The sequence below is a fragment of the Vidua macroura genome, chromosome 11, assembly GCF_024509145.1.
Source record: "Vidua macroura isolate BioBank_ID:100142 chromosome 11, ASM2450914v1, whole genome shotgun sequence".
Lineage (NCBI taxonomy): Eukaryota > Metazoa > Chordata > Aves > Passeriformes > Viduidae > Vidua > Vidua macroura.
In genome coordinates, this window is record NC_071581.1 from 4860386 (window position 1) to 4888351 (window position 27966).

Sequence of the window (27966 nt, forward strand, 5' to 3'; positions counted from 1 at the left end):
ATTATTCTCCCTGCTTTATTGGTAAACAAGGTGTGCCAATGCCGATCCTCGAGGTTCTTATGGCTCAGTAGGTTCTTCAAAGAGCTTCCCAGTTTCCCTTGAACTTCTCAGGGTTTGTCTTCTGAAGAATATATGGATGCTTCAGTTTCTTTATCCTCAGCTGAAATCGCAAGGTTGGCAGCATCACTGCAGAAGAAACCATGTCATTCCCATCATACGGGTATAGAAATGGGATTTTTTTTTTTTTTTTTTAAACAATATTTTTTCCTGCTTAACCTCTGTATTCCAGAACAGGAGAGAAATGCTTTGTGGAATCATGCACCAATCAAAAAAGTAAACGAGGGCTTGTCATGAATAAGGCCATTTGGAGATCACAAAGTTCATCAGTTCAGTTGCCCTTCTTGCCATTTACACGGCAAGTGAAGATGAGTTTGCTGGTGCTTGGCCCTTCACTGACTCTGAATATTCTGCTCACTTTATAGGTATAAACACTTAAATACAAATATCTCTCTCAGTCACAAAAGAGAAACCACCACAAGCTCTCCAAATTCTGCAAGTGGCCCAGAAATCTTATCATCTGATTATGGCAGTGTCTATCTGAGAGCTCAAAGGATGGAGGGTGGGCTGGCCACAAGCAAAGGCAACTTTGGGAGGGAGCACAGCTGCTACTCCTCCAATTTCCCAAGTGGGAATAAGCCTCCCACCTCTTCCACCAGACCCAGTATGCTGCTGGGGGAGCCCCTCAGCTGAAGAGGCCCTGGGGAGATGTTGGACACTAGCCTGTTGTTCAGCTGTGACAATCAGTGACTCCATCAGTGACTCCATCAGTGACTCCATCAGTGACTCCATCAGTGACTCCATCCGTGACTCCATCCGTGACTCCAGGACCACAGATTCATCCTTCTCCCTTTCTTCCTCCTCCGGGTTTTCTTCTTCCTCTTGCACTACCTCCTCCTCTTCTGAAGGAAAAAAATTCTCCATGAATAGAAGACATGGCACACTGCCAATCCCATTTAAGCTGAGAAGTCCCACTTCCCCAACACTGGCCTCTCCCAGAAACAATGGATGCTGCTGCTCCTCTCAGAATCCTCATGTTCATTCTCACTTAGCTTCCTCCTCCCAGGGGATCATGTCATCCCCTGCAATGTCACACACATCCAAGCCTGCCAAAAGCCCTGCCAGCCCCTCTTACAGCTTTCCCAAGCTTTTCTGCCTGGCCATCATCTTTCCAGCCCTACAACAATGTGCTGGCAAGATCTGCGGGATGGCTCCTGGGCAAAAGCCTAAATGGACTCAACTGCTCAAAAGTCAGGAAGCAACCAGAGAGGCCAAAGTGTTGGTCTGGCAGCCCTGCAACTTCCAGACTCGTGGAGATGGCTGTGAGCTGCTTGATGGGCAATGGTAGGGGGGAAAAACTTCCTGGGAGATCTTCCTGGGAGACGACAGACAGTGCTCACTTTTCAACATGCTGGGTAGGTCCTTGGTAACCCCAGGGGAGGTCCCCTCTCCTTTCAGGAAGATTTCTGCTGGGTCCAGAGAAGCCACTTGCACCTGGACAGTCTTGCAGAAGACTCCTAGCTTTCCTGGCAGATAATAGACTTCCAGCACTTGCTTCTTGCCAGGTGCAATGGAACCCTGCAGGGACAGGAGAAGAGGGAGGGACTGCATCAAAGGTTTGATGTGGGATGGCTCAGGGGACAGACAGGCTGAGAAGACAGGTTCTCATCTAGAAGAAACCATCAGAGCACCTCACTTTCTAGCTCCCTTGTGCCCAAAAGCTTGTGCCTCCAACCCTGGGGTGCAGTGAGTCCTCCTGAGCTCTCGCAAGGCTGCAGCCCCAGCCCAGCCTGATGTGAGCACAGCTCTGCTGCTCGTGGCATACGCCCTCTGCCAGCAAGGGCCGTGCCCAAAAACTAAATGCTCTTTTGCCAGGCTCTGTGGAAAAGGAGTGAAGTGCCTGCACTCTCAGGAGGGCCAGGAGCTCCTGTCACAGCACATCAGCAATTCCAGGCTGGTGTCCAAGGGCCTGACCCCTTATTAATGATCCCAACAAAAACACCTTCTGCCTCTGCGGTTACACCGTCCTGACTCATGGTTTCTTGCACACATCCATCTCTGGAAATGCAGGAGCGGAGACTAGGATGAGTTCTGGGGATGAGAGTGATGGCAGGAAGGGCCATCCTCCTCTTTGGGCTTTCAGAAATGCTGTCCAAGCCCCAGGCTGGGCTCACAGCAGCGAGGTTGAATGGAAACACGGCTCTGGGTGACAGGGCACAGCTGCAGCTTTCCTTGGCTCACCCCTGCACACCGGGCCGGACCCTCAGCTCCCCATTCCTCTTGCCAGTGCAGGGAGAAGCGGCTGAGCAGGACAAGCCCTGCCCCTGGCTCTCCTGAGTTACTCCAGCACACAGCACGGCTGCAGCCAAAGGGAGCCCGGCCAAGCTGCCAGCGCCAGGATGCTGCTCCAGCAGCTGAGAGCACGGCCCACGCAGAGCTGTGTCCGCAGGTGCCCGCAGGAGGAGGGCACCAGCGCGTCACCCCTTGTACGGGACACACATGGAGTCATGGGAAAGCCCTTTGGCTTCCCCTTTGTTGTGCTGCGTGGTTTTGGTTGTAATTCGGTCCGAGGAGTCAGTTCTATAACCCCCCCCACCCATTTTGTATTGTTATGGCAGAGTTTATTCTCAATGGATTGTTCCTTTCCCCCTGTATTGTTAGTTTTGCCCTAGCTGTGCATCTCCCCAAAGACCTGCCCTTTTGTTCCCTGTTCCTCCTCCCATTGAATGCCAATGCCTTCCCACGCCTGCCCCTTTCTCTAGAAATTCCCTATCAATTCTGTATCCTCTGAGGCCCCATTGGTTGAAGTTGTTCTCCTCCCCTGTAATCCCCTATCGGTTTAAACATTGGATGCCCCACCTTGTGTTCCACCCCCAGTTCCTCCCAGTTGATTCAAGAGTGCACCTGCCCCTACGACCTCCCAATACAGAAGTGGATGGATGGCTTTGTTCCGTGTCTTTGTGTCCCTGACCCTCCTGGGAATAAACACCTTTGGAAAACATACAGAAGACCTCTCCCTGTTCCTTGTCCCTGCCCTGGAGCAGCGCGCCCGTGCCGCAGAGCAGCTGTGCCCTACAGCCGCAGCCCGGATTGAGCGGCTTGCTGGGGGCAGCCGCTCTCGCCGTCGCTGTCGGGAGCCAGTCGGGCTGAAGGAATCCGGCACCAGCACCCCTTCCCATTCCCATTCCAGAGAGGGCCAGAGGCAGGAATACTGCTAAAGCTCCAAGACATCCAGCAGGACTGAGAAGCTAGCGTGGCGGCATGCTGCAGCCTCTTCTCCCTGCTCTTTCAGCCCTGCCCCTCCCTGCTCCCCTCCCTGCCCCACAAAGCTCCCGCAGAGAAGCCAAGCTGCACGAGGGAGGGACCAGCACAGAGGCTGTGCCATTTCTGGCAAAGGAGCTTCAAGCCCAGGCAAGGAATATGGAAATGCTTCTTAGTGCTGGCAGCAGGGAGGCAGGGACGAGGAAGAAAGTGACCCTCAGAAGAGCCAGCAGCACCCACCTCCAGTAGCAGCACAGCCACAGAGCTGAGCACTTGTGCCTCTGGCAAGTGGTACCTTGCCAGCCAAGGCCATGGGGGAGTCTATTAGGTGAGCACTTGCTTGACCTCTCTGCCCCAGCAGCAACTGCTTACAGCCCTGTCTCTCAGGGCTGGGTTTGGGGTTTCCCCCCCACTTTTTTCCCCTCTTTTTTCCCTTGAACTCTCTCCTGGGCCACCTGACACAGGGCCAGAGCTGATGACTTGTGCTACTCACTGTGCGGGGCACGACCACGGGCACACCAGGCAGAGGGTTTGCTGCAGTGTCGGTGCTGGAATTTGGCACCACGTAGGTGAATTCAAGTACCCCGGTGTTCTGCAGGGTGACCTCTGCTTTGAGGACTTTGTTAAACACCTGCAGAGAGGACAGAGAAGTGGGAAGTTATAGATACAGGCCTGATGCTGGCAATCTCCTTCCTCTTCCATGGCGTTGAAAGCACACGGCCACAATGCAACCCCACAAGTACAGAGAAGGGGTAAAACCGTGGAAGGGCCAGTAATAACTGAACCAGGGGACCAGGTCCTCTGCACTCTGAGGGGTCACCAACAGCCAGGAGAAACAGAGGAGGTGGCACTGAGGTGTGTGAGATGAACCCAAAGGTGATGAAGTTCAAGAATGAAAGCTGTTGGTTCTACGTGTTGTTGTTTGGCTTGTTTGGATTTCTTCAGGTTGGTTTGTTGGGTGTTGCTCTGAGCTGGCAGAGGGACGGCGTTGAAGACCTGACCAAAAAGAAGCAGGAGGAGAGGGGAGGGGACAGAAGAGTTGGCATTGGAGAGGCTGGAAGTTCCCGAGTACCCATCCAAAGGGAAAGGGAACAGGGAGCGCCCTGGCCGAGTAGAAAGGGGATAGAAAGATTGCCATTTTGCTGGAGGGTGTGTTTGCTCAGCTCTCGGGGAGGGAGACGCGCCCGGCTCAGCTGAATTGTTACTCGTGAACAGTTTTCTTTTGCTTCGACATCCTTGTCCCCATTGAATTATATCTAAAAGTTAGTGCATTTCCAAGGGAGGCATTCCAGAAGAAAAGGCACCTGCATGCAAATATTGGCAGGAAACCTACAGGTGACAAAAGAGACACACGGGACAACACAGGCAGTGCCAGCAACTGGAAGCATCTGTGGACTTTGAACTGAAAAGAAGACAAGTGGGGATTATTCTGGGACATTGTCTTCAGCTACTGAAGTGACTGAAAGCCCAGCTTCCTCCCTGGTTTATTTGGTGGATCAAGCAAGAGCATTAGACAAGAGCATCTCCTTGGAGCTCAAGCTTTAGGAGCAGGTCAGTGGAGGGATGTCTCAGGGACATGTCCCTCCGGACATCTTCACTGGGACCCTTGTGTTCCCCAGGAGGCAATGTTAGGTGCCTCGAAGAGGATGGTGTCATGTCCCTCGGCCAGGGGTAAGGGAGGGGAGGGGTGCAGATGGCCATTCCAAACCAGCTTGGATGGTGGACATATCTCTCCAAGGTTGTATTCTAAGCCCCAGAGCCAGCAAAGGAGCTGAGAAGAGGAGAGAGCCTGGCATCGAGGTGGCCGTGGTGCCAAGAGAAGGAGCTGTGCCAGGAGGAGCCTGTGGTACCTGCAGCCCCCAGTCGATCTCCTCCACGTCCAGTTGGTAGCTGGGGTATGAAGCCTGCCCGGTCACCAGCACCTCGTAGGTGGGGCCTCCCTCCACGTGGCACAGCGCCTTGACACGGGCCATGATGTTGGCGTGGCCAAAGAAGGTGAAGATGACCAGCTCGCGCTCTCCTGGCTCCAGCACACACCACGACGGCCGGACACTAAAAACCTGGAGAGAGGGGAGGAGAGATCGAGATGCTGAGAGTGGAAATGGATGCAGAAGAGCAGCTGTGTCTTGGAATAAAGTGGAGTCATAGCTGGAGGGGCCTATTCCCCAGACACAGCCAGAATCATCCTAATCTCATCCTGTGTCCATGCCACTGACCAGTGGAGGGACCATGGGGAAAATCTTCTCCCAAAATCACTTATCCATGAGGATACACTACACTGAAGTCAACTGGAATGTCTCCTGGCAGCAAGAAGCTCTCTCTGCTGCAGAACTTGTCTCTGGAAACAGAGACAAACTTGTCTCTTGTCACTGCCTTCAGAAAAACAGGAGACTTGGAGGTGGGAGCCCTTGGAGCTGGGGAAAGGCTCATCTGACTTCTGAGGCTTTTCTCCCTCTCTCTGATTTACGTGCCGTTCTCTCAAGCTGCTACAGCCAAAGTTCCTACAAAAATGTCCTGTCAACCACCTGATGAGGTAAATGGGAGCAATGCCCTCCACAGGTGCTGCATAGGGAGCATCCTGGGGCAGCCCTACAAAACGTCCCACGTGGCCTCTCCAGTGACCACTTGCTTCAGCAGAGCTATGTGATGGGCTTGGAGGGATGTGAGGCCTCTCTGTGGGCAATGCTGAGGGCCACCAGTGGCAGTGGGGCTACAGAACCGCTTCCTGCATTGCAAACACGGACGTGAGACCAATTCCCACTTAGCTCCTGCGTTCCCAGTTTGGGGTGCTCCCCCTCTGAGAACTGACTCAGTCCCCTCCTCCTCACCGGCCTCTGAGACTGCCCAGCAGTGGATGACAGCAGCTGGAAAACAAGCACCACGGGCTGCACTGAGCAGCTGGCTGGTCTGAGCAACATCGCTGTGCTGCAGGCACCGCCACCTCAGCACAGCAGGAGCAGCTGAAAAGGGAGCTGGGCACAAATCAAGTGTGAAAATGTCCAGGCCATCAGTCAAGTGTGGGTCCAAGCCCACCCCCAGATGAGACCTGGGCTCTTCCCTCTGCACTTCCTACATCAAACTTGGGTGAGGGAAGTGGGTGCCCCCAGCACTCAGGCAGGGAGGGCTGGAACTACACAATCTCTGAAAGTCCCTTCCAAGCCAAACCATTCCAGGATTCCAGGACGGCCACTTGAATTTCCCTGGTTTACTTGTGCATACATGGCAACGAGCAGGAAATAAAGATGATTTTGTGCTTCTATCTGAAAACATTCAGCCACACTATCTGTTGCATCTCTAGGGCTTTGTTTCTCCTGATTCAGAAAAAGTGTGCAGTGTTGAAACAACTGCTATTTGTGTGGGAGCAGGTACAACCCTTCTCCTTAATGCCAACACTGGGCCTTTGAGAAACTCTTCTGCTTCCTTACATCTTTTTTTTTATTGCCTCGTGAGCAGCCTCTGTTCCCCCTGATGCAGAACAAGGGGCACTTCCCACTCCAAAGTAATGTTCACCAGGCAGGTTGGCAGATCAAGGGCCTTTTTCCTTGTTTGGAGGAAGAGACAGTGACTTTGCCAAGTCTTGCTTTATAAAAGACAGCTCTGGAGCTGTCACTGCAATACCAGCTTTCGGGTGTAGGCAGAGATGTGAGCGCTCTAGCAGGGTTGGGAAGGGGGTACATGGAGATCAGGACTCTTCATGGATTGACACACATGGGAAGCTGGAAGCCTTCTCATCATGATGCAGATAAAGACCTCATTTACATTGTCAAGAAAATAAGCCAAAAATCCCAAACTCAGCATAGGTCTGTAGGACCTGAGCCAGCTTCTCCGAGCAAAACTTTCCTATTTGTCCCTCCCCAGACACTCCGTGGCCAGCTGCCACTTTAAGGACACAGGACAGAAGGGCAGCAAAAAGGGAGGCTGGCACGAGTGTGACTCTTTGGTGTCAAGTTGAGGAGGCAATGCAAGTGGTAGGTGCACAAGAAAATCCACCTCGGCTTCCAGGGTAGCCTCTGCATTTGCTGGCTGCTGGGCAGGATCCTGCATCCTTACCTGGATTTTGGTTGGCTCCTTCACGCTTTCAATCTTGGAGTATCTCCTTGGGAACACTCCCTCGTTCTTTGATGAGCGGGGTTTGAATTTAGGTGGTGAAGGGATGAACCTGCAAAATAACGTAACTGTGGTCGTGGAGCTGTAGTGGGAGAGAGAGGTGCCTGCAAGAGCAGCTCCTCACCGCGACGCAGCCCCGGGCTGGGTGCTGGTGTGGTGAGCTCAGAACAGCCACTCCAAAACCAGGCTGGAGCAGGTCCATGCTCAGAGCAGCGCAGGGATGATGCACATACCTTATGGGGTTCAGCTGCCTGTCGGTCAGGAATGACCAATGGTAGCGAACGGGAAGAGGGCCGCAGTTGGTCATGCGCATAAAGAGCATTTCCTCTGTGTCATTCATGATGCAGCCAAAGTCCACGGCCTTGGTCTCGAGATGGAGATTCGGGAAGTGGACTTCTCCCCGAACTGTGATCTGCTCCTCATGAGGATGCTCCGTGAAGCGTATCCTGAGAACCCTCTCTGCCACCCGGCTATGCAGACTGTTCTCATAAGCTGGGTTAAACTGGATGCAGAGATGAAGTTCCTCCCCTACATCCAGTGTCATGGGCTGCAAGGACATGAGCAGTAATTAATCACCTGTGGGATGACGTCCCAAGGTCTGACAGCAGGAAACAGTAAACGTTCCAAGTGTGACCCCAGCGTGGGTTTCTCAGTTCACCCTCATTTCTTTACAGTGAGGATCTGTCTGCAGCCAGCACGCTCTGGTCTGAGATTCCCTCGGGCTCACGTTTCTGTGCTCAGCAGCAATACAAGGGGATGGCTGCTGGAGAGCTGGCATGCTTTCCAGGAGACACCTTTACTGCATGGCTTGCCTCCATCTGTTCTCCTGCTCCCCTCTCCTCATTAGAGCCAGCATGGATGTTACCAATTCAGGTAAGATTTTGATTCCTTCAGCAGCTCTCCTGCTGCAGCTCAGGCCAACCCACTGCTGACACTACAGAATAAACTTCTCAACTCGAGCACCTCCCAACACAAGTGCACCCCCACATCCCTCCTCCTCCAAGCCCACGGAACAAGCCCACAGAGGCTCACCTTGGAATCTGCAGGGAGGGGCTGCTGGTCTGCACTGCAGATCAGGAAGGGCTGCTCCAAGTCCAGCACAATGCTGAAGGGCAGGGAGCAGGTGTTTTTTAAAGACAAAGGCTGGTACTGGAGCGTCAGGACATCACTGGGTTTCTACAGAAACAGGAGGCAAGGGAAAGCAACCTCAAGTGGCCATAGACCTCCTTCCCCTTCCCACGCATTGCGCATTTTTCAACCCCAGAAGTGCATCTCTTCCTATTTACTTCCAGCCAATTGAAGAGTTACACCTTTAAATGCCAGGATGCAATCCAGACACTTACCTTTTCCACACGGAAAGTGATTGCTCTGGAAGACATTTGCACAACAGGGCAAATGAACTTGCAGGTGACATCCACTTGCACTATCTGTTCCTTCACGCTGCCCACCCGAGCATGACACAGCAGCCGCTCCTTCACCTCCTGCATGCAAGATTCACTTGTCACCCAGTGCATGCTGGCAGGCCCAACAGCCCACACTGGCTTGCCACCCACCCATGGGCCCTATGCCTGTCCCTTATTTTTAGGGACTGTCATTAGTCTCCGCTCTCCTCAAAAGCTCTCTTTTCTTTCTGTGCTGCCGCCTGTTTATTCTAAATAGGGGTCCTGGAGCCAGGGAATGCATACCAGACTTAGCTGGCAGCTTCTCTGCAGAGTTTCATTTCCCCTGGAAAGAAAGGTCCAGGTAGGAGAACACTCCCAGACTCTGCTAAAATCTCTCCCTCTGAGTTGCTCTCCAAGGGTGCTGCAAAACCTGGCTGCCCCTGGGACACCAGGGCTGGCTGAGAGACTGGGGCAAGCAGTAATAGAAAAGTTGACCAAAGTCAGTTGGTCAGTTCTAATGATTCCTGGGAACACTTTCCTGCCCGGATGGACATCGCACTGATCATTACAGCTGTGTTTTCACACTGTGTTTTCCCCCTCCAGGACTCATAGCTAGACCAGCCCTCTGCCCATGTTTGTCTTCAGAGGAAAAGCAGTGCTGCTCCCAGAACACTCCTGCCATTCACAGGGCTTTTGTTTTACTCCCTGCTTCCCTCGGAAAAACCACTTGACAGTAGTTTAATTTGCTTCCTGCCTGGGCTTCTAGTCTAAGTGCAACTTCTTTTCCCTGCTCTTCCTTTCTGCCTCAGCACATGATGCGAGTAACCCCTGCTTGCCCAAAGGAGCAATACTTCCTTCAGCCTGTATTTTGGGATCAGCAAGTTGGCTTTATGGTAGCTAGGGAAACACAAAAGAGCCTTAGCAACGGATGGTGGCCAGCAAGGAAAGCAACTGGCCTTAAAACAGTTTCTTGAGGTCACTTGCTCCTTTTCCCAGGCAAATGTCAAGGGGCTGCAGAAGAAGCCGCAGTGGAGGGGATCTGACAGGGAAGGCTCAGCCCTTGGCAGGGGCCTCACCTGGGCAGTGCTGGAGCAGCCTTCCAGCACCATCTCCACAGTCTGGCCTGGCCTCAGCTCCACCTGCAGCGGCTGGACCTTGAACACGGGGCTGCCAGGTCTGGGGATCTGGGAAGCAGCTTTCCTTTTGGTGCCACCCAGGGCAGGGGGACGAGTCCTGGGACGGAAGGTGCCAAAACCTTCTGTGCTCCAGTAGAGCCGATGGATGCGTCGTCCTGTGTTTGTCATTTTGAAATGGAAATAGCAGGGAGTGAAGCTAGAAGAGAAGCAGAGATGGAAAATGTCATGGGAGCTGTTCTTTCCCTGGCATCACTCAGCTTCAGCTTCACCCTGATGGCATTCCCTGACTGCACACTCTGCAATAAAACCTCTGCCCAAAAGGCTGCCCAGGCTCAAAGCTTCAGCCCTGACAGGTCTTCCAGCTTTTCCATTTCTGTGCCTTTCCAGGATATCTAGCAACTCTCAGATGACATGTTTCTAAAGGAATTCCTGTGGCCTCAGGGAAACAGAGCTAGCACCTTGAGTACTGAAGAAGATCTAGCCTGAAGGACTACGGGAAAATTGTTCTTTGATGAACGCACAGGGGAAGTGGAAGTTTCTAGAGTCTCCTACCTGAATTGGGACTTCAGGTTGATCCCCGAAGTGAGGGATTCGTCCATGGCAATTGTGGTGCCCTTGCCCACAGCCCGGAGGGAGATGATGGTGGTGGTGCTGTTCTCAATGGACACCTTCACCTCCCCCTGGAATTTCAGCGTGTCACTCAGGTGTGCGATGACACGCACGACCACCTCAGTGTTAGGGGGGACCACTCCTTCACTGGGCTCAAGCCTCCAGCAGGAGCGTTTCCCAGCCTGTAAGACAAGCCAAACACAAACTTAGGTGGAAGCCATGGAGCCCGCTCTGCTGTGAGGTGCAGCAAACAGGAAGGCTAAGGAGATGAGTGTAAAAACCATAAACGTTTAATTTCCCTAAATGTAAGCTATGGTGTCCAGCACAGCAACTCCCCTTATACAACCTCTTAGACAAGCTTATACAACCTCTGTTTTACCTTCCTTGAACAGACTCAGGTCATCAGCCCCGTTTTGCTCAGCCCAAGGGATGCTCCTCCTCAGGAGAAGGCTATTCCCCCTCCCGCTCTCTTTGGAGGGCTTGCCAAGGGAAGCTATTTACTCTCTGCTGGCTCCCCGACAGCGGAGCTGGGTCTGCACAAAGGCTCCAGGCCGGAGGAAGGCAGGACTGCTCAAATCCCAGCCCAGCAGCCACACAGCTGGAGGACACTGCTGAGAGCCGGAAGAATAAATCCACAAAGCCAGCCGGGCAAAACCCCAAAGTCTCCTTTCCCAAGGGGCCATCAGCACTTTTCAACATGCCCTTAAGGCCTGAGGCCCTCGCTTCCCACTGATCATCAGCTGCAGACAGGTGCTCCAGTGCCCTCTGCTTTGGAAAAGACACCTCTACATGGTTAGAGCAGAGCAGGAAAGCAGGAAGCAGGAAAAAAAAACCTGCAAGACATGCACTCTGGGCGTGGCATGGCCTTCCTAAGCGTTCTGGTCCTCTGGTTTCTCATGGACCTCCCTTTACAGATGGGGCAAGAGAGCTGCAGCTGTCCCGGGGAGGGAGGAAAGGCCTTGCACCAGCACAGCTGTACAGACACAGCTCTGCAGGTCTGGCCCTGCTAGGAGCATGTGAAACCCATCCTTTACACACCACCACCACCCAGGCAAGGTGCATTGCTCCCTGCAGAGGCTGCAAGCAGAATTCCACTGTGGACTCAGGCAAAGCTGCCCTGGCAATCCTCCACTTTGGGGTAAGGTTTATCCCCTAAACAGCTGGAAAAGCAGGAAGAGGAAAATTCACCCCACTCCTCCTCAGCCCAGGAGGCTGAGCCTGGACTCTCACACAACACCTGATGCTTTATCCACAAATACAAACAAGTCCACAGTGGCAGGGTTGGCTTTAACCAGCTCCAGAAGTTGAACCCACCCAATATACAGAAGATCAAATCTCTTTTCAAAGCTTTTTTCAAGCCTCTCGCAGATGCCCCATCCAGCAGGGAGCACATCCCACTCAGCCCCAAGCCACGCACCCTTCCTGGCTGCTCCTCCTGCCAGAGGAGCAGCTGCAGCTCCAGCCCTGCCGCTTGTCCCCCTGTGTGACCTCCACGAATGCAACAACCTTCCTCTGCAGGTGGTCTCCAGAGATATTCTGCAATGCTACAGAGACCACAGGCTCTGGGGGTGCACAACCCTCACAGGTGCATTTGTTTGCAACAGCCCTACTGGCTTGACCCACAGGAGTGGTGAAAGTTGCCTTTGCACCAGCACTTTGAGGGCAGATCTCACAGCCTGGTTTCTGCCATGAACACGAGTTTGGCACAAAGCAAATGCAGATGGAATGGGGAGTCCATGGGGAAATCCGTGCCCTCTCAGGAGCAAAGGGCCACAGGCTTCTCTTGATCTCAGAGCTCCAGAAACATCACTTGCACAGCTGAGTATCTTCCACAAAATAATGAGAGAACTGGCCAACGTGATCCAGACTCATTTCTGCTCCAACCTCTCTGCAAACTATTTCACAGGGGCGTGCCTGAGATCCTGGCTCCTCTTGCTTGCACTCGGATGGAATAGCTTGCTTCCACTCACACAGAACAATACAGAAACACTGCATACAAAAAACAAGCCAAGGGCTGCTAGTAGCCAGCACTTTTCCCTGGAAAACAGCCCCACAGACACTTACCATCTTTGCCTGGAAGGTTGCAGGAATGTCACACTGATTGGCGAGGTAGAAAGTTTTGGTACGATCTTTTAAGACTGGGATAACGCCAAAGTTTATCTCCCTCGGATAGACATAGACAACGGGTCCCTGGCCAACGCACTCTAAGTGGATTTCCTGTTCCAGGAAGAAGGTAGGAAAGATTAAAAAAAAAAAAAAAAAACCATGCAACAAAGGCAGTTTTAAAAACATAGCCAGCTCTAAGAGCATTCCTAGCCTGGGGATAATTATGGCCGTTTGAAGCTGTCAGTGAGGCAGACTGAAACAGAAGGCCTGGAGCAAGTGTGGGGTCTGCAGTGATCCCACCTGAAAGCCACAAGCTCCCATTATCATCAGGGGACAAAGAACTGCTGTTTGCCATGCTTGCTTCTTCACACCTCCCCCCACTGCTATTTCCTCTACCTGCTGCCTGCTTTATTCACTGCTCCAACTTGGCCCAAACCACCTTCCTAACTTTTGCTGCTGCACAGCCATCCTTGACACTAAGTTCTTTAAAATTCAAAAAGCTACACTGCTTGGTGAAACCAGCGCAAGTCAGAAGCAAAGCAGGCTCTTCAGAGTAGAGATGAGGCAAGTTAGCTGCCTTCAATTTGTGCTTATGTGTAATCTTCATATAGATGAGTAAGGGGTATTAATTAATAATTGCATCATTCAAGCAGTATTTTTTCCTTCAAAAAAGAAGTGTGAACTGACTGAATAGGAGTCTGAAACGCAAAAGGATTGTTCTTGCAGAGCTGGCACAGACGGTGGGACAAGGAACATGGATCCCTTTGCTAAACTACCTGCTCCCACCAGTGGAAACCAGGACAGTTTATTCAGTCTTGTTGGATTTCACTGGTCCTAAATACCCCAACTCTTACACAGGACTTGAATGCATAAAACTCACACCACCACCAAGATTCACTGGAGGGCTTGGAGTATGATTGGACTAGAGAAGAAACCAGCCTCCATGATGCAAAACCTTTAGTGATGTCTGACTTGAGGGAATGGCATTGACAGCTGCCAGAATGACCTTCAGTCAGAAGGAGCAGCATCCAGAAATGCACATCCCTTTGGGACATCCATGAAGGGGCAAAGAAGAAACAGAAACCATGTAGCGTGGCTGCTACCTCAAGAATAAGGAACTAAAGCCCTGCATGATGATGGATCCTTTATCCCTCTGGGAGAAGGGAGGCCCAGGGGGCTGCAGCCTGGCTGATGCTGCCCAAGGCTCCCTGGAAGAAGAAGCTGGAGGGAGGAGCTGTGCCTCACCAGCTGGCTTTGCTTCCAGGTGACAGTGGGGCAGAAGCAGCAGAGGCTGGGCAGAGCCCTTTGGAGATGAGCAGAATAGCAGCTGGAGGATATCTGGCCCGGCTTCAGTTCGTGTGTGACAATGGCATATATCCTCCCTGAGGAAAAGGCTTATCAAAACACACAAACCCTTCATCTGCAGTATTCTTCAAGGGGACGAGAACAGCCCTGCTCAGCAGCGTTCCAGGCAATGCGACACCCAGGAACGAGAATAAAAGCAACTTTGTCCTCAGGGTTATTGCTACATACACACAGCCACATCCTGCAGCACTGCTGGCTTTGGTGGGGCGCTCCTGTCACAAACCAGACTAGTTAGGGATGAAGAGCATCCGTGCCTGGCAGACTGGGCCTGTACTTTGTAGTCACTTTTGCTGTTATGCTATATGCCTCTTTTAGGAGCTCTTGTAGAATCTTCTTTAGCATCCTTAGAATCTTCTTTAGAATCTTCAGAGTCCTCTTTTAGGAGGCTTTAGTTCAGGAATTGCTTGCCTTATCCATTTCCAAACTTGGTGGAAAAAAACAAGCAAAGTCTGTGCTCCAGATGCAAGTTGTGTGTGGGGACATTCCTATAGTTTTGGCTGGCCTGTGGTTGAGGAGATATGATGGGTGTTTCTCAGATCTGAGGGACCTGGCTTTCAGAGAAGCCTCAGTCCAGCTCTGCACAGAACATTCCTTCAGTGTGGTCTTGTACACAGTGCTTGCTTTAGCAGGATTCAGGGATGTCCCTGTGTGATCCTCAACAGCTGTAACGAAGCAGCACTCGTGCTCATCTGATAACACGGCGCAGTGTGAGACCCAGGGACTGGTCTGGGTTTCAGACTGGGCTTGTTATCCCATCTCCCAGATTTGTAACCATACGCTGGGTCAGGCACTGAGATTGCCGCCTACGAGGCTTCCACTCTTCCTCTTTTCTAGGCATAAAGTGCTGCTTGTGCCACCAGTCCCTTCTGTCCTTGTCCGCAGCAGCCACGGATCACAAGCTCCTGGAAGAATCCCTGTGCAGCTTACAGCCACTGGCATGAGTTGCTCAAGGCACACGTCTCCCCTCGCTCTCACCAGTGGGGATCCTCCTCTCCCAAGCACGGCGAGCTCCGCAGTGACGTCGCACTCTCCCAGCAAGCGGGCCCGGAGGACAATTGGGATCTGCACCGACCCGCGAGCCTCGATAATCCCAGTTGCCATAGAGGTGCAGTACCATGTGGCAGCCTCCTCCTTGTTCTCCTGGAAGGGACACAATCAAAAGCAACTTCAGAACTGAGGAAACTTTAATCTCCTTCACCTCGACCACAAGAGCAACTCCCACACGCTTGTAAAAATTCTCAGGAGAAAGCAAAAAGGCAAAAAACAAGCTGCAAGGTGTAGGTGCTGAGCAGCCGCAGGGGTTCCAAAAGTTGCTGCATCCACACACACCCACTTTGGTGCTGACAGCCTCCTTGCATCACATTTTCACTGCCCTCTGAGCTCTACCACTTGGAAACAAGTCAAGGACTAGAAACTAAACAACATCCTCAAGATGCTAGACTGCTTCCTAAAGTTTGTATTTAGGTTCCTGTTCTCAGAAAACCTTTAGCTTGGAATAGAAACCGGCAAGGTCTTATCCAAACCCTTTTATTCCCCTAATAACCCGCTCAGTAACATTTGAGGGGAAGAGATGGATGCAAGGCCAAACCTGAGGGAGAACACAGTAGCAGCCAGGAAAGTCGCTGTCATTCACAAGGGTCAGCTTCTTCTCATAGGGGACCTCTAGATAGCAGTGCCTGAATGACACGACAGGGTCGAGCACTCGCAGTGGAGGAACGATGCACCTGGGCAAAGAAATGACCCCAAGGCAGTTAGAGAGACTGAGCAATGGTAGCAAACCAAGGCAGCAGGCTGGTCACAAGCCAGCACATGTTCACCGCTTGCAGGAAGAAGGACAGGCAACCCTTGGGAAGTTTGTTCCATCTCAAGCACCAGATCCCAGGGCAACGATTAATGCTATTCCTGCTCCCTTCAGAAGAAGGCCTAGAGCCATGGCTGGCTGTGAGCAGGGGGGCATCTCAGCATGGGCTGCTTTCCCAGCCCTGTTCTCATGTCTAGATGGGCAGGGCCAGCTCATTCAGCAGCACTCCTCCTCTGGAGCTGCAGCCAGGCAGCGTGCTGGATGCACGAGGAAAGACAAGCAGGTGCAGGAAAGGTGTTGGTACCTGGCCGTGAGGGGCAGTGCCAACACCTTCTTGCCAACATCCTCCACGTCCAGCACCAGCTCCCGCTTGTACTCTCCAGCGGTGTTGGAACACAGGGTGACCTGGTAGAAGAGAAAAGAAGTGCAGCAAGTATTTGCCCACTCCCAAAATCTCATCACCCATGTGTGCTCTCCTCCAGTTCTTGTTCCACGGTAGACAAAGTGAGGATTTTGCTTCAATTCTTCTGCTGGTCCATAAGTAGAGCACAGTCTTTGGGAGTAAAAAAAGCCCTCTGGCAAGATCAGATTTGCTAAAGGGACTAATTTTTCACCCGACTACAATGACATAAATGCAGAAGAAGTCTGTTGTCTTGAATGGAACGAGTCCAGCTTTCCAGCAGGAAGCTGAGGGCAAAGTGTGGCCCAGCACATGCTGGGCAGTTCATGACTGCAGAGTATTTTCTGTCCCCACTGAAGATCCCTGCGGTGAATACAACTCATCTGCTGCCCAGGAGATGAGAAACGAGACCAGGAAAAAAAGAAAACTGCTTTCTACAATGATATCTCTCTAACAGCAACCTTCTGTTTTCATCCTTCCTCTGCTCACTTGCAACCAAAGAATCGCTCTCAAAAAGCACAAGAACGGCTTCAGTACTTGACATATGGTATGTGATCTCAGCTGGTGATTTTGGAAACAAAACGGTGCTCCTTGAGGAGCATCCCGAGGAAGCCAGCCAGCAGAGGCCTCTCACCAGTGCAGATCTCTCCCTCACACGATGCTCAAAGTGCTCAAAGCTGGCACCAGAGCTAAAGCCCTCCCACACTCCAGTGAAGCTTCAGCCCCACCGACCGGACTCTTCCCATACCTTGATATCCTCGGATCCCAGGGCACGGACGGTCCCGCTGCAGGGGCTTATGGTAAATTCCCTTGGCCTACTAAGGCCTTGAGCTTCCTTCCTCCAACACTGGCTACTGGGATTGGGTATCTTATCAGAGATGTCGATGCTGGGCCCTCCCAAGCCATCCCCAGGAATGTGGAGGTTGAAGGCCATGTGTACCAGGGAGGTGTTATACAGGCAACACTTCAAGGTGTGAGGAAAACCTAAGAAAATGACACAAATATCCATTTAGCCGTCAATATCTCATGATGCCTGGTGTGAATATCCTGGTAGGAGAAAACTGTGCTTGGATTTTGCTTCTTTGTTGTCTGAAGTACAGCTCATTGCAGTGGATCTATGGCTCGGCCGGTCAGCTCTGTGTGGAGGAGACATCTCCCGCAGCCTGCTCACCAAGAGTCATTTAAACCCAGATGGGGAGGAAAAACCAACTGCAGGCACAGCCCAGGGCTTCTCCATGCCCATCAACAGTGATCACTGCCAGCTCCGGCAGTGACTCCAGCAGGGAGGCAAGAGAGGCACGAAAAGGACAAGCGGCACAAAACAGGCACGAGGGAGGCACAAAAAGGATGTCACAATCTCAAATGCCACCGAGGTGACCACATGCAGACAACATTCAGCAGCACAGTTAAAAGAAACAAAGCTAAAACAGCTGCCCCCAGCTGAAGAAACCTTAGGAATGAAATCAGCTTAAGCAGGACGAATCTGCTATTACAGAGCCATATTCCTGCCTGGTGCCTTTCTTTATTGTGCCGCTTATTCAAAGGGAGACAAGAAGTGGCCAAACAGTGATGCTGCCTTTTTATTCCTTTGGTCCCGTTTGCTCTCACGAGGGCAAAAGGGTACCTGAGGCACCAGCAGCCCTGGAAGTAACACCCTGCAGAGGCTGCGGTGGAGGAACACGAGTGCTGAACGCTCTTATGTTCAAGTGCTCCGTTTCAGCACCACACCAACCTCTGACACTGCGCTGCGAGCCCAGGGCACACTCACCAAAGGAGACGTCACCGAAGTGCAGGGCGGGCACATCAAAATGGAAAGTCGGTCCCGTCACGGAGCCCCTGCGAGGACAAAGGCAGGGAGGCAGTGCCTCTGTTAAAGGGAATCACAAAGGCTTCGGGTGGCCTTAGGGAGGGGGTGGATAACAGCTGCTCTCAGAGCCACCCTGGGTTTCAAATCAACCCAGCAGCCTGCGCTCAGCACAGCACCCATGTGGCCAGGAGGCAGCCAAAGCAAAGTGGTCACAGCAGCTGACAGACTGTCTGGGACAGGCCTTGGAGCTGAAGTGAGTTTTACTTCTCCTATCATCACTTTTCTTCTTTTTTTTTCCCACCTCTAGCCTTTGCTGAGTGAGGATTTTATCCTTTGCCATGGCACCAGCCCATGGGATGACACCCCTGTGCTTGGGGCAGTTCCTGCTGCACAGTTCCCTGTCTCCCACATCAGCCCTTGCCTGGCTGTGGAAAGGAGCTACCAGGGCACTCTCTGCACAGGAGTTGAGAGCACGGCTTGTCCCCCACGGCATGGCTGTGAGAGGTGAGGTGAGGCAGCTGCTGCCCATCTGGGATGGATTATTAACAGAAGTTTTTACAAACACTGCTGCTGGTGCAGAATCACCCAGGCTGGCCAACCTCCAGAGCCCTGGGGGCCTTGCTGGCTCTTCAGAGGGGACATCCCAGAGCAGCCACTGCCCAAAGCTGATCCATCCCACTGCCTGCCACAGCCTAAGCAGCAGACACCCCTGCAGGGAGTAGTCCCTCCATCTCCCGGCTACCCACCCAGGGCAGCAGGCAACCCCGCACTGAAGGGATGCCAGAGCCAAGACTAAGACCTCAGGTAACACCTTCTTTCTTTGCTCCACCACAAAATGAAGTAGATGGAAGATGATTACCAGGACACAGCTACAGATGTGCCCAGCAAGCTCCCAAAGCCCTCCTCACCTGATAGTCAAGGTCACAGGCTTAGGGGATTCAGTCACACGGAAGCAGAACTCTTCCTCAAACTCCCCCAGCATGGTGGGACAGAAGGAGATCCGGATGAGCTGGAACCCGTGCGGTGCCACGATGCCCTCCTGGGGCAGGAAGGTGAAGCAGGAGCCCATGGCTGTGCTTGGAGGGATGAGGCTGAAGGGAGCCCCAATGGGCCCTTTGTTCAACAGGGCCGCCTGCAGCAGCAGAAAAGCAAAGTGGAAATACATGAGGAATCTTCCTTTCTTACCAAAGTCTGAGTCACTTTCAAATTAAACTGTTAACACCTGTAAAAGGCAGAAGATGCCCTGTGCTGCTGTATGGCAGAAGCCAAAAAATACAGCTTTGAAATACGACTTTGTGTGGCTTTGGGGTTTTCATGCAAAGCAGCGATAACTTCACATAACCAGAGTCACTCTGGGGTTTCCCCACTGGCACGGACAGTCCACTCTGACCTGCAGCACAGAGTGCTCAGCATCACCGAGTTCATTCACAGCTGGCCCTAAGAGCAGCACTGGGCATGGCAGCATTACCAGTGACATCAGCACAGAGCTGCTGCTGCTGCTGCTCCAAGTGTGCCCAGCCCCACCATGGGCAGGGCACGTTCAGCTTCCATGGCAGCCCAACCTGTTTACTGCATGTGGGAGAAAGCAGAAGCAAAGATGTAGAAAGTTCCTTTGCTTCCTTCCCAGAAACACTTTGCTCTTTCTAGAGCCAGAGCTACACCATGCCTGAAGTGTGGTGAGGGACTGCTCAGCAAGGGAAAGCACTGCCCAGCACTTTGACCAGTGCTGAGCCAGGAGGCTGGATTCGTGACTCCCACAAATAGGCAGGAGGGACATGACTGAAAGCTGCTTGCAATGCACTTGAACTCAAATGCAGCCAGTTTGTTCCAGCTGCTTTTGGACAGCCTGGGCACAAAGGTGATTTGTGGCTGGGACTGGAACATGCCTCTGAACGTGCAGCTTTTTGACCCAGTGCTGCTTTCATGTGTCAGGCGGTTTTGCAGGAAGCCTCCCAGCTGACCTCCAAGGAAGACTGCCCAAAAGAAGGGATTGGGCTTTCACGAACAACAGACACACCTTTCTGACCACATCCAAAAGATCGAGATTCCGGGAAACCCCCCACATTTGACTAGCATCACAACTACCCAAGTTGCTAGGAATTCACAGGTCCACAAGGCTCACTGCTACCCCAGGAGCCACTAGGATCCTCCCCAAGCCTGCTGCTCACCTTATATCTGTGGGTTACTCTGAGAGAAACCTCCCCAATGTTCAGTTCCTCAAAGTAGGAGTGGAGCCGGGGCCCGAGGCCTTCCCCTGTGAGGAGCAGGGGCAGCCTGTTCTGACGGCCTGGGGAGAGATTGCTATTTCAGTACAGTAATTCCTTCTGCTATCCTGCATTTTCCAGGCTGCCTCAGTGCCAGTCCCTGACTCTGAGCTGCATGGGACCAGCTCCTGACGTCCCAGGAGAAGATCCGGACCCTTCTCTTCCCTCAGGAGATATGCTACATCCATAGAGACCATCCTTTCTTCTACCCCTATGTTGAGAGTGGAACTTTAGGAAATGCCAGAAATTTTCTTCTTCCTCCTTCTGGGTGCACCTCAGAGAGTGTTTTTCCCAAGGGAGGAGGGGCACACCTAAATACAGGCAGCATTCAGAACAGCTGAGAGGGAAAAAATCAAACTAGAGGAGATGCCCTGGAAGCTGCAGGGACAGTGGGATGTGCCAGCACTGCCCTGCTGACCACGGACCCTTGCCAGCAATGACACAGGAGCCCAGTGATCTGGGGGAGAATTTGCACCTCGCCTTCGCTGCGGTGAGAGAGGCAGGGGAAGGAGCCGTACCCGAGATGTCGCAGTAAACCGCTCGCTCGTAGACCCGGGCTTCCTGGGGCTTGAAGGACACGCTGATCTCAGCCGAACAATTCGGCCCGATCTCGCCCTCCTAGAGCAGAAGGAGACAGCAAAACATTTCTCTTCAGACATCACATTTCTTGGGTTCAACCACAGTCCCGTAAGCCGTTCTTCAGAGCATCAGTGACAGGCAAGGAGTGAGTAACACTCATCAGTAACACTGAGAACAGAGTTTGGAAGCTTTAGTCAGGCTCCTGCTGCCAGCCAGGAGCTCACAGGGCAGAAATGCTTTTTGCAACCAGCTCTCTTGACCTCACCAGAATGCAGATTACTTCTCTCTCGGCACACAAAGCCAGCTGAGGCAGGGATCAGTCAAGTGACCTTATTCAGGGATGAGGAGGAAGAGGAGGAAGAGAAGCAGGAAGGGAGGTTCTCAGCCATCAGTTACCTTTGGCTCAAGGGAGAAAATGTCATCAGAGAACAGCATGGGATCTCCTCTGACCTTTGCCATCTCACTCTGGAGGCTGCGGGTGAGAAGAGCAAAGCGTTCTTGGTGAGTGCTGTCCACTCCCCACTCCTTCAGAAAATTATACAACTTCTCCTTTTGCTGCTGATACATCCTGTGATACTGCCTGCAGCCACAGGAAAGACAAACCCAGCAAGTTGCTTAGCAAGCCACGTCTTTGCAGACAGAAGCGGAAGCGCCACAAGCAGCTCCTCAGCAAAGGGCTGACCCTGAGCCATGGGGTCCCAAATGGATCAGAGGGTCACTTCTTGTTCAGTCCACACTTGCAGGCTCAGGAGAGGTTCCAAAGGCAGCAGCCCTCAAGAGAACCTCCTGGCTCAAAGCCTCTGCCACAGCTGAGGCAGAATCCACCAGCCACCTCAGGCAGCTTTTCCTGACACAGAACTGCTTGGGGGAGGCAGCTAGAGATGGGATGGTTTACTTACCCTAAGCCATTCAAAAGCAGCCTGAATCCTCCCGAAATCTCCTGAAGCTGTATGTTACTTTTACCCTTGGGCAAGGGATGTCACTGAAATGGATCATTCAAACCTACCGCAGCTCCAGCTGATCCTCCTCTTCCCCAGCATCAACAGCCTTCCACTGGAAGCGGGCTGTGATATTACTGCGGTTGTGGATGAGCACAGCTGTGCGGTTTGACACGGTGATGTACGTCTTGTCAAAGGTCACGGTATTCCTGTCCAGCCTGATTGGGGCATCCACAGCTCTTCCATGAAGGCTTGTGTGGGTGTCTTCACCTGGAACAAAGCAAAGGGGAGTCTTTGCTCAGCTCACTGGCTGATGGAAGCACAAGGAACACAGCAAACCACAGGTAACAGAAGAAAGTGTCACAGCTTTTAGCTGAATGGCATTTCTATGGAGCTTTACAAGGTCAAGATGACAAACTACATGACTACAAACTAGATGACTACAAAATGAACACCATGAAAACGATCATCATCTCCCTCTTTAAACCCACGGCCACAGCAGCCTTTCTGCTTAGAAAGGGCTCTGCTCTGCGGGATGCAGAGTGCCCTCGGCAGCGCCCAGCTCTCACCTGTGTCGTAGTGCACGACAAGGGACGCGGAACAGTCACCAGTCTTCAGTGGCTGAAATCCCACTGTCACCTCCATGGTGTCACCAACGCCCAGAACTCCCATGGCCGGAAGGACAGAGAAAGGGCTGCAACACAGACACAGCAGGACTCTTGGGGGAGCTTTGGGGATGTTATCCCTTTTGCAGTCCACTTCACTTCTGCTCACTTGTGCAAGCAAAGAGCAAACCAACCACAGTCAGCACAAGACAGAACACACAGGGTCAGAAACAGCCACTGACTCTAGTGGGAGGAGATCCAGCCCTCACAGGATCCTGTGGGATGAAATGACCTTATCTCCCCCATCCTCTGCATCCAGCTCTCTGCAATGAGGCTCAAGGGTCATTTGCATCTTGCTTCCTTTCATCGAGCATCAGCTCCCCTTACTGACAGAGCTGGGCAAAAGTTATGGCCATGAGGATACCAAGGACCAAGTTCTCCTGCCATAATTTAGAGCTGACAAGTGAGCAAAGCTGGCAATTTTGGGACCAAGGCTCTCAAAGCACCGTTCAGCTGCACTTTTGCTAAATGCTGTGTGCAAGGAGGCTGCAATCTACTTCAAGTCCCATGCTACAATTATCTGCTCTAGCCAGACAGTCTTTTGTCCACTGGTGCCTTAACTGCCATGATTAAATGATTTGATTTTGGGAGAATTGATCTCAATAAAAGCTGCCTCCCACCCCAAGGAAGACAGAAAAATTATGGCTAATTGAGTTGCCTCATCTGCCCACTAACACCTATTGCAGGAAGAAACCCAAATATCGTCTCATCTTAACATATATTCCTTTTAAGTGATGGTGTTACAGCTGACATCAAACAGCATTAACTATTCTAATAAATCCAGTCTCTTAGGTTAAAGCAGCTCCATCTCTGTGCTGAAAAATACAGTCAGCAGATCACAAGCTCCATCTTTCCCTCTGTCACTGCACCCAGGTTCTATTTCATCTACGTCAATATTTCATTCCTCGAGTTCAGAAACTCTTTCAATCCCTACCAAGCAGGATCCAACATGCTCTGTAGCGCTCAACAGAACAGCTGGCAAGCACATTGTCAAAGGATACCAGACCTTATTGGGTATTTATTTTGGTGGTGACAACACAAACTCTGGAAATCCCAGAGAAAAACTGTGCACGGATTTACAAGTTCCTGCCTACATATTTGCAGAGTCGAAAGCAGCAGCCTGTTTGAACAGCATCCCAGGAGCCTGCTTAAATAGCTTTGGCAGGCTTTGGTGGAACATCCTCTCACGTTTCACAGCAGAAAAGTCAATTTGCCTTTTGACCTCTGTTTTGCCAGGGGGAAAAAAAAAATCAAAGCCACTTATCTGCCTCAGGTTAGACAGCAGGTCTGTGCTGCATTCCTGACCTCAGCTCCTACAGCAAGACCTCTGGGATCACATAACCCTCAACTCACCACCAGCCTACTGAACTGGTTTCCTTACAGACACGGTGTCAAAAATGCATTACCCTCTCCAGTTCAGCCAACAGGAGAAACACTGATTGATTGTCTTCTGAGACTGACAGCAACAGCACAGGCTGTCCACAGCACAGCTCACATGAGGCATCTCATGAGAGGACCACTGGAAAGCCACGTGCCTGTGGCCTCCCAGAGAATGGCTCTATTTGGCTGACAGTGCTGAGTAAGCATTTCAGAAGCTGTTTGTGCTCAGGAGGGTGCAAGCCAGCTACTAAGATGTTCCAGCACCCTCCAGGAAATCTGGGACAGAGAAAGCTCAAAGGCTGCATCCTGCTTAAAACATGAGAATCAACAGCAAACCCCACAGGTCCTGCCCATTTCCAGCCAGGGCTGCAGGGCAGCAGCTGCCATGCTCCCCTTCCTTTTGCTGCTCTTTCCCAGCCCTGTTATCACCCAAGGGTGATATCCTTTGCCCAAGGATAGATGAGCTGCCTCACCTCTGGGTGCTCAGCTGGTAATGAGCTGCCCGGTTCCCGACATTACGGACCACCAGAGTCTTCTGGCTGCTGTACTTGACCGGACACTTGGAAAAGTCCAGCTGGTCAGGGAAGTCCAGGATGGCTCGGGCACCAATGGCCCGAATTGGCACAATGAACCCTTCCCTTTCAGTGGTGCAGAGGAGCTGGTGGAAGTAATCCTGCAGGAAAAGAAACTCTCTCAGCACAGGGCATTTACCCCCATGTTCAGCATGGACAAAGAGTATCTCCCAGTTCTAGATCCCGTGCAACTCCACGGAAACCAGCACAGGTCCTCAAAACCCAGGCCAGATGCCCTGAATCCAGCCTTGCAGGTTCACTTTCCACTGAAGACACCAATCTCTCGGGACCTCCAGACTCACCTTGTTCTGCCAAGGGCTGAAGAGGACGTGGACAGTCGTGGAGAGTCCCGGCGGCACCTTGCGGCACACGTCATTGGGGCCCACCAGCTGGAAATAAGGTGAGCTCTCCAAGGTGACCTTCATCAAGTGAGGAACCTGCAGGAGAGACATGGAATGATGGTTTTGCCACTCGCAGAGACAGGTGGACATGCCCTGGTGCCATCCTTAACCAGCCTTCTCCGCTCTCCTCTTCCACCACAGCGTTAAACCTCCGTGTCCCAGCACTTACCTTGTCCCTGTTCCTCAGAACCACGGGCACTTCATAGACCTCACCAGGAGTGTAGTTCTGAAACACCACCTCTGGTGGGCAAGGCTGAAATGAGCTCTTCTCTGGGTCAGCTGCTGACAACTGCAAGGAGAGCCCAGAGAGAGCAGGGAGAGGTTCAGCTGCTGGGAGGAAGATTCTGCTCTGATCCCCAGTCAAGTACAGACTCTGGCTGAGTACATCTGCCCAAGCCACACCGGGCAAACAGTGGCTCTCCCACCTCTGCCCTGGGCTGAGCAAAAGCTCCTGGAGCACACTGAGCAGGCTCAAGCCAAGCTGCTCTTTTGGCATCCTCCTCAATGATCACATCAAACAGCAAGGGCAGGGAAAGGCTACCTTCTGGTGGGAGCTCTCACGCTTGTCTTGAGGCTGGACAATCTGAGGCAGACTCAGCTTCTTAGCTCTGGCCAGCCTCTGCTTGCTGCTGAGAGACATCTCCTCCTGGAAGGCAGAGGGAGTCAGCTGAAAGGCAAAAAAACAGCAAGAGTCTCAGAAATGCCCTTGTTCATAGAAGCTTTTCTTGTTCACTTACTACCGATGAATAATTTGTGATCACGAGGCACTAGGACAGCTCTGGAAGCCCTGGAAGTTACCTGCTGAAATACTTAGCACCAATAAATTAATAATACAGAGTGCAATACACATACTCCAACCACATGGCTGTGTCCCATTAGTCTCTCCGTGATTTGATGTGACATGTTTGGGGATTTCTGCTCTTTGGGCATTTGTTTCCTCATTGGATTGAGGCAGTGACCTTTTCAGAGAGTGGGGAGGAGCTCTCAGAACTCCCCTAACTCCGTCCCTGCACAACACTCAAAGCTCACAGCGAGGAGATAGCACTGCTGGGTGAGTCCAAGAGAAGCAAGAAAGCAAAGTTGTACCAAGAGTGAGTTGTACCAGGACCGTAACTCTAAGTTTTTGTTCTCTCTGTTCATTAGCATTTGTTTTCTCTCTCTGGGCTCACAGGCCCCTCCACAGAAGAAAACAGAGGGATCTTCTGGAGAGAGCCTCAGCAGTGGGGCATCTTCAGTCAAGTGAGCTCCAGACGGCCAAGGAACCTTTGTGGCCCTGGCTCCAGTGCTGCCTGCAGGGCTGGATCTGCGCCCACACAGGAGATGAGAGAGAACAGCTGGCTGGGAAGCTCTTCCAGCTGGGACCAGCCGTGTCTCTCAAGGCTTTGGGCAGAGTTGGAGCTTTCCCCCGCCACGTGCCCGGGTGCCCAAGGGCAGGTTGGTCAGAGCAGCACAGGTGAGTGCCCAGCCTGGCAGAAGGAATTGCTGTGGCAAAGGGAAAGGGACAGAACACATGCTCAGGGCTTCAGCTGCACATTGGTTTCACTTGGCTCCGGTGGCACAGCCAGGCAGGACGCTGGACTGTCCCTGAAACATCACACAGCGTTCCCTACTGCACCAGGACAGCCCCCACCAAGGGCCAGGAGCACGGCACAAAGAGGTGGGGAGGGGGTCTGCAGCTTCACAGGCTGCTGACAACAGGGGCGGGGAGAGGAGGGACACGAGGGGAGTTTCCAGCCTTAACACAGCCCCAGTGGCTACTCACAGTCTCAGGCTTCAGTCTTTCCCTGAGCAGAAGACGAGGGCTCGGTGTCTTTTTCGGGAATCCAGAAGCCATTTTGGAAGGAGGATGTCGCAGATGAATGACAATGCCTCAACAAAACTGGGAGGAGCAACAATGGAACTCTGAAAATCCACAACCCAATTCATGGCAGACTCCAAGGATATACTGGTGCTCAAGATTTGATATTATTGAAAAGGAGCAAGAGACAGAGTCCAACTTGCCCTGCCCCAGGGAGGTACCTGGGCAGTCCCACCTTGCCCAAATCTGCATTAATCCCCTGGAGTCTTACATTTTGTGAGACCTCACCACAGAGAAGACCAGAAGAGGATTTCGTGGGTTGGGTGGGATCCACGGAATGGTGATATTTTCTACTAAATCTGTCTCTGTCACTCTTTTTCTTCCCCTCTTCCCAGCCCCCTCCCTCCCCCCTCCTTTTTCTAGTTCTTTCTCTCTCTCTCTTCCTCACATTTATTGTTCCATAAAGTCCAGACTATCGACTTTGACATAATGGTCTCATTTTGCACCTTAATTCAGGGGCATCTCCCTAATCATTTTAAGAACCAGATCATAGCAACCCACCAAAACTTGAGCAGAACTCGTTCACCTTTAAGCAGCTGAAGTAAATACTATAGGGGGAAATGGATAGACTAGTATATTTAGGAAATGTTGCATTTCTTCGGTGAGAAAAAAGCACCATCAGTAGACTATATCTTGTTCATCCACTCAGCTGCACATGCCACTGAACTGAAGACTGGCATTATCCCATCCTGTATTTCCCTTTGGCATTGACTTTTAGAGCACAGATGTGACAAAACCAGAAAGTACAGCTTGAGTCAGTCTTTACCTTCCACCAGAATTCAGGAGTCCCTCGCAGAAACCAATGTTCTACAAATTTAGGTGTCCTTGCAGAAGCCAATGTTCTGCGAATTTAGGTGTCCTCGCAGAAACCAATGTTCTGCGAATTTAGGTGTCCTCGCAGAAACCAATGTTCTGCGAATTTAGGTGTCCCTGCAGAAGCCAATGTTCTGCGAATTTAGGTGTCCCTGCAGAAGCCAATGTTCTGCGAATTTAGGTGTCCTCGCAGAAACCAATGTTCTGCGAATTTAGGTGTCCCTGCAGAAGCCAATGTTCTGCGAATTCAGATGTCCTTGCAGAAGCCAATGTTCTGCCAGTTCAGGAGTCCTTGCAGAAGCCAATGCTCCGCGAATTCACAGGACTCGCTTGCAGAGACCAATTCTCTGCGAATCCACAGGACTCGCTCGCAGAGACCAATGCTCCACGAACAATTCGCGTGGCGAATCTCCGAGTGCGGCCGCCTGAACGCGCCGGGGCTGCGAACAACCAGCCGGGAGCGAG

The 27966-nt window shown here is 52.1% G+C and overlaps 1 protein-coding gene across 1 annotated transcript; it reads right to left on the minus strand.

Annotated features, from left to right (window-relative positions):
- Positions 1-27966, minus strand: LOC128813011 (hydrocephalus-inducing protein homolog). The gene is made up of 30 exons (XM_053987754.1): positions 27455-27966; positions 26593-26709; positions 25372-25497; positions 25000-25119; positions 24732-24866; positions 24331-24530; positions 22382-22506; positions 21881-22082; positions 21612-21721; positions 21271-21488; positions 20814-20913; positions 20200-20318; positions 18940-19163; positions 17993-18060; positions 16973-17208; positions 16129-16229; positions 15612-15747; positions 14999-15163; positions 12617-12769; positions 10496-10734; positions 9884-10139; positions 8769-8906; positions 8458-8601; positions 7659-7972; positions 7369-7477; positions 5169-5378; positions 3812-3949; positions 1458-1635; positions 781-959; positions 1-186 (listed from the first exon to the last, which is right to left on the minus strand). The coding sequence occupies exons 2-30, from the start codon at positions 26662-26664 to the stop codon at positions 184-186; spliced, it is 4518 nt and encodes a 1505-aa protein (XP_053843729.1). The 5' UTR covers positions 26665-26709; positions 27455-27966; the 3' UTR covers positions 1-183.

Bases quoted from the DNA above. Each gene is read 5' to 3' on its own strand.
- LOC128813011 (XM_053987754.1), bottom strand. From the start codon at position 26,664: ATGGCTTCTGGATTCCCGAAAAAGACACCGAGCCCTCGTCTTCTGCTC. The intron at 10,140-10,495 runs GTAGGAGACTCT...CTTCTCTTCTAG, and splicing joins AACCTGAAGTCCCAATTCAG to CTTCACTCCCTGCTATTTCC. The intron at 960-1,457 runs GTGAGCACTGTC...TTTTTCCTTCAG, and splicing joins CCTACCCAGCATGTTGAAAA to AAGAGGAGGAGGTAGTGCAA.